This window comes from Lathyrus oleraceus, chromosome 3, assembly GCF_024323335.1.
Source record: "Lathyrus oleraceus cultivar Zhongwan6 chromosome 3, CAAS_Psat_ZW6_1.0, whole genome shotgun sequence".
Lineage (NCBI taxonomy): Eukaryota > Viridiplantae > Streptophyta > Magnoliopsida > Fabales > Fabaceae > Lathyrus > Lathyrus oleraceus.
In genome coordinates, this window is record NC_066581.1 from 310,598,657 (window position 1) to 310,603,478 (window position 4,822).

The following is a 4,822-nucleotide window of genomic DNA, read 5'->3' on the forward strand; positions in this document are numbered from 1 at the left end:
ACAAGGATAGACAAAGAGTGGCATAATCGTAAATTTACCTTTTATAATGTGGTCACCATTCTATTTCACGCATTCCCTTCACATCCTCAAATTAAAGCTTTGTTTGGCTACTACTATTTCCATTGACCATTATACCCAATCTCTGTACGGCACTAATTCATTTCAACGTGTTTTTGTTCTTTATAATTCTCCAACGCGGTGCCTTAACCTCTAACCGTATATTCCCATATACATGCCACTTATTTAACACTCTAACAGTAATGAAAGTGATTATTACTGTACCACGTCACAACACCACATCTGTTTGTTTCCACTTAAAAAGATAAGAAAATTAAAGATAGCGAATTAACCTATATTGGCGTAAGTTCAAAAGCAACATCCAAAGTAGAATCGATTATCTTTAAATAGCATCCGTATACCACTCATAACTCCACACACCACATAGCTTATTACTCTTCCTTTTCATTCTCTCAAATACACTTCAAGTTCAAGCCGCTATTATTATTTAGAGCTTAGAAGTGCTTTTAAAGATTATTCATTAATTTGCAAAAGCACGTCAGAAATAATCAATAACCACGGCAACTCTAAATCCTAACAAATCCACATCCATCTCAAACCAGTTGGATATCAGGTACAAAAAGACGCAGTTATGGCAGAAGAATCACAAATTCAAACACAAACGACTAACAAGTCGAAAAACGGCGTCGTTTTGTTTGAGAAATACGAAATTGGAAGATTGTTGGGAGTTGGTGCTTCAGCGAAGGTGTACCAGGCGACGAATGTTGAAACGGGGAAGAACGTGGCGGTGAAAGTCATGAACAAGAAGAAACTCGTCAATGGAGGTTTCTCGGCAAACATTGAGCGTGAGATCTCAATTCTCAGTCGCCTCCACCACCCTAACATCATCAACCTCTTCGAAGTGCTTGCGTCAAAGAACAAAATCTACTTCATTGTTGAATTGGCCTCTGCCGGCGAGCTCTTCGAAGAGGTGGCTAAAAAAGACAAACTCACAGAAGATCACGCTCGGAGATACTTCCGGCAGCTTATCTCCGCCGTGAAACACTGTCACTCTCACGGTGTTTTCCACCGGGATCTCAAACTCGATAATCTCTTGCTAGACGAGAATGATAACCTTAAGGTAACGGATTTCGGTTTAAGCGCTGTTAAAAACCAGATCCGTCCTGACGGTTTACTTCACACCGTTTGTGGTACACCATCCTACGTGGCACCGGAGATTCTCGCGAAGAAAGGCTACGACGGTGCGAAAGCTGATATATGGTCCTGCGGCGTCGTTTTGTTTGCTATTACTGCAGGATATTTACCGTTCAATGATTACAATGTTACCGTGCTGTACCGGAAGATCTACCGTGGTCAATTTCGTTTCCCGAAATGGACGTCATGTGATCTGAAGAATCTCTTATCAAGATTGTTGGATACGAACCCTGCCACAAGGATTAGCGTTGATGAAATTCTTCAAGACCCGTGGTTCAAGTCGGGTGGATATAAACTAGACCGGGTTTTAGTTAAGGAACCGGAGTTGGAAGAATCTCGAACCGGGTTTAAGTCCTTGAACGCGTTTGATTTGATTTCGTTTTCAACCGGGTTAGATATGTCGGGTATGTTTGAGGATCAAAACGGGTCGGGTTTAGCTGAATGGGTTGTTTCGGCGGAGAAACCGGAGAGGATTATTGAGAGGGTGGAGGAGGTGGTGAAGGGAGCGACGGTGGTTGTGAAAAGACTGGAGAATAATGCTGGAGCAAAGTTGGAAGGGCAAGAAGGTAATTTGCTTGGTCTTGTTATGGTTTACCGGCTAACGGATGAATTCGTGGTAGTTGAAATGAAGAAACGTGGAAAGGGGGAGGAACCTGGCAGGCAATTGTGGAAAAATAAATTGCGACCTTTGCTTGTTGAGTTGGCTCACAAACCGGAAGAGCCGGTTTCCCGGTGAATTCTGGTGTGATTTATTGAAATTTGATTAATAAGTGTTATTTTGGTATCTATTGTTTTTACTCTACGATACCAAGTATCAAGATCTTTCTTTGCATTGAGAACTTCCGTAAAATAAATAAATAATAATTCATTTATAATAATTTAGTATTGTTTAATCGTTATATATTTTTTAAGGAGTAGATGTATATTTAGTTTCTATAAAATTATAACCTATTAAGTTTGGTCTCCATATTAATTTTAATGTCAATTGTTTTCCATATAAATTCAATTTTAGTTTCTAGTTTAATGTTTAAGAAAATAGATTCTTTTAAATATTCTAGAGATTATTATGCGTTGCCTTTTTAAAAGTCAATATAATAATAATTAGTGTGAGCAGAAGGGACCAATTCCAAAAGAGGGGAATATCTACGTTACCATATTTAGAAGATAAGTTTATATTAGAACTCAACCTTAATAAAGTTTGGTAGGAATAAATATAGTCTTTTTGGTTTTTAATTTATTAAAAAAAACCTAAGAAAATTTGATGTATTCAGTTTATATTTAGCTCAAATATATTCATTTTTCTTGACCTAACTTTATATTTTAGGTTTCATTATAATTTTATCACATAGTTTTCAATTAACTTTTAGTTTTTTTTTAAAATTTAGACAATTTTAATCTCTTTCTCATGTTTCTACTGTATTGGAACTAATTTATTTTTTACTAACATATCATTTTTATATGATTGATTCAACATGTTTCTTAACTCATCAATTTCTAATATAAAATTGTAATAGAGAGATTAAAATAAATTGTTTTTAAATAAATTAATTAAGAAAATAAGAAAATATTTTATTTATGATTGAAGACAGTATTTAATGATCAAATATTTTAAATATCCTTCCAATTAACTAATTAAAACTTCCATAAAAACAAATTCACTAATCAAAAGACAACAAATAATTGATATTATAAAAAATAACTTAAGAAAATGTGAAATAGAACTTTTTTATTAATAAAATAAATTAATTTTTATTTTACAGCTATATCAGAGAAAATTTAAACTTTATATCTTAGGTTATAAAACTAAATTCTTAGCACTAAAATAACACTAAGTATATTGTACCAAAAAAATAAAATGAAAAAACATTAAGTATAAGTAGACTTTATATAATCACGCCCTAAAAATATATATTTGACTTGTTAAGGTAATATTTTAAAAATATTTTAGTACACTTAAATTTAATGAAAATTAAATAATAATAGTATTAAATTTTTCTTTGTTCATATATATTTTTAAAAATTACTTGTATCTTTCATTCTAACATTTTAACCTAGTCTCTTTCACAACACTACTTCAAATTAAAACTTTAAGTACTTTTAAATTAAATTGTTCCTGAAAATAGATGGAAAAAAAATAACAATGTAACTTTTGAAAAAGTATTGTTGATTTTATATAAAAAGAACTTTTTAAAAATATTTTCATCAACTCTTCGTTAAAATATGTTGTAAACATATTAAACAAAATTACAAAGAATATTATCTATTTCAAAAATAATGTTTTACATAAAAGCGTTCTTAAAAAGGACAACAACTTTTTAAAAATAAGCAATATAAATAATATTATAAAATCGACAAAAATTACATATATTTTTAGAAACATCTTTAAAATTTATGATTAAAAATGTCTTAGGGTCTCATAAATATCTAACACTTAGTTTTAATGTTAATGTAACATTGACACATGACAATGTCAATTTAACAAAGATGTTCATATGGCGTGTCATTTTGTCCCCATTTTATATTATTTATATAAATTTAATTTCCAGTGACAAATATTTCGTCGCTAAATCCGTCGTTAATATGAAATCTAGAAATCGTAGTTAATATGTAGTTAATCCTTGGCTAATCCCTAACTAATTCAAAGAGATCATTCTTATGACCTTTTGACTTTACTTTTTTTTTTCTCATGATCTTTTGCAAGTGTTGAATTATAATTCCTTGTGTCGAAGCAGGTTGCTCGACAGAGCAAGGAAGTGTCGAACCACCTATGTCTATTTTAGTAGTGTTAGTTATTTTGGGCTTTTATAGTTTTGGGTCTTGCCTTGAGGTCCAAGTTAACCTAAATCTACAAATAGAGGGAGTAACCCTTATTTTGAAATAGAAGTGAATAGAGCATTCATAATATTGTATTCACAGTATTTTGTAGTTGCAAAATGAATAAGAAGTTTTCCACAGTTTGTGGGCAGAGAGAAACTCTGCAGAACTTGATTACTCTTCTCCTTCATCGTTTTTTACTTTCTTTCTCCATTGTTCTTTCTTTTCGTTGTTATTGTGTGGGTAATAACAATCTTGTTCATTAAGATTGATTAAAATTCTCCACAAGTTTTGGGGGATTTCTAACATCTGGTATCAAGAGCTCCAGTTGAAACGATTTGTGGGAAGAAAATCACCATGGCAAAGAATCACCCAAACGGGAATTTTCCAGTAAATATTTCGATTCTCAAGAACAACAATTATGAGAATTGGTGCAAGTAGATAAAGATTGTGTTATGTTATCAAGATCTTTGGGATCTTGTGAAGGAAGGAGTAGCAACGCTTGCAGAAGCCGCGACAGATCAAGAAAAGGTTGCACATAAAGAATTGAAGAAGAAAGATTATAAAGCTCTCTTTATAATCCATCAATGTGTTGATGCAGATAACTTTGAAAAGGTTAGTGATGCAGAGTCAGCGAAAGAAGCATGGGAAATTCTAGAGAAATCGTTTGGAGGCGCGAAGAAGGTGAATGAGGTGAGGTTACAAACTCACAAAAGAACGTATGAATTGCTTCAGATGGAAGACAATGAAAGCATAACTGATTTCTTCACCAAGGTTACGAAACTGGTGAATCAAA

At 32.5% G+C, this 4,822-nt stretch overlaps 1 protein-coding gene across 1 annotated transcript; it reads left to right on the top strand.

Annotated features, from left to right (window-relative positions):
- The first annotated feature begins 301 nt into the window (after nt 1-301).
- LOC127127332 (CBL-interacting serine/threonine-protein kinase 14) lies at nt 302-2,090 on the top strand. Its single transcript, XM_051056488.1, has one exon. It carries the CDS (start codon nt 650-652, stop codon nt 1,946-1,948), a length of 1,299 nt encoding a protein of 432 aa, XP_050912445.1. The 5' UTR covers nt 302-649; the 3' UTR covers nt 1,949-2,090.
- The last annotated feature ends 2,732 nt before the right edge of the window (nt 2,091-4,822 follow it).

Excerpts from the sequence above, each read along its gene's own strand:
- LOC127127332 (XM_051056488.1), top strand. The coding sequence starts at position 650 with ATGGCAGAAGAATCACAAATTCAAACACAAACGACTAACAAGTCGAAA.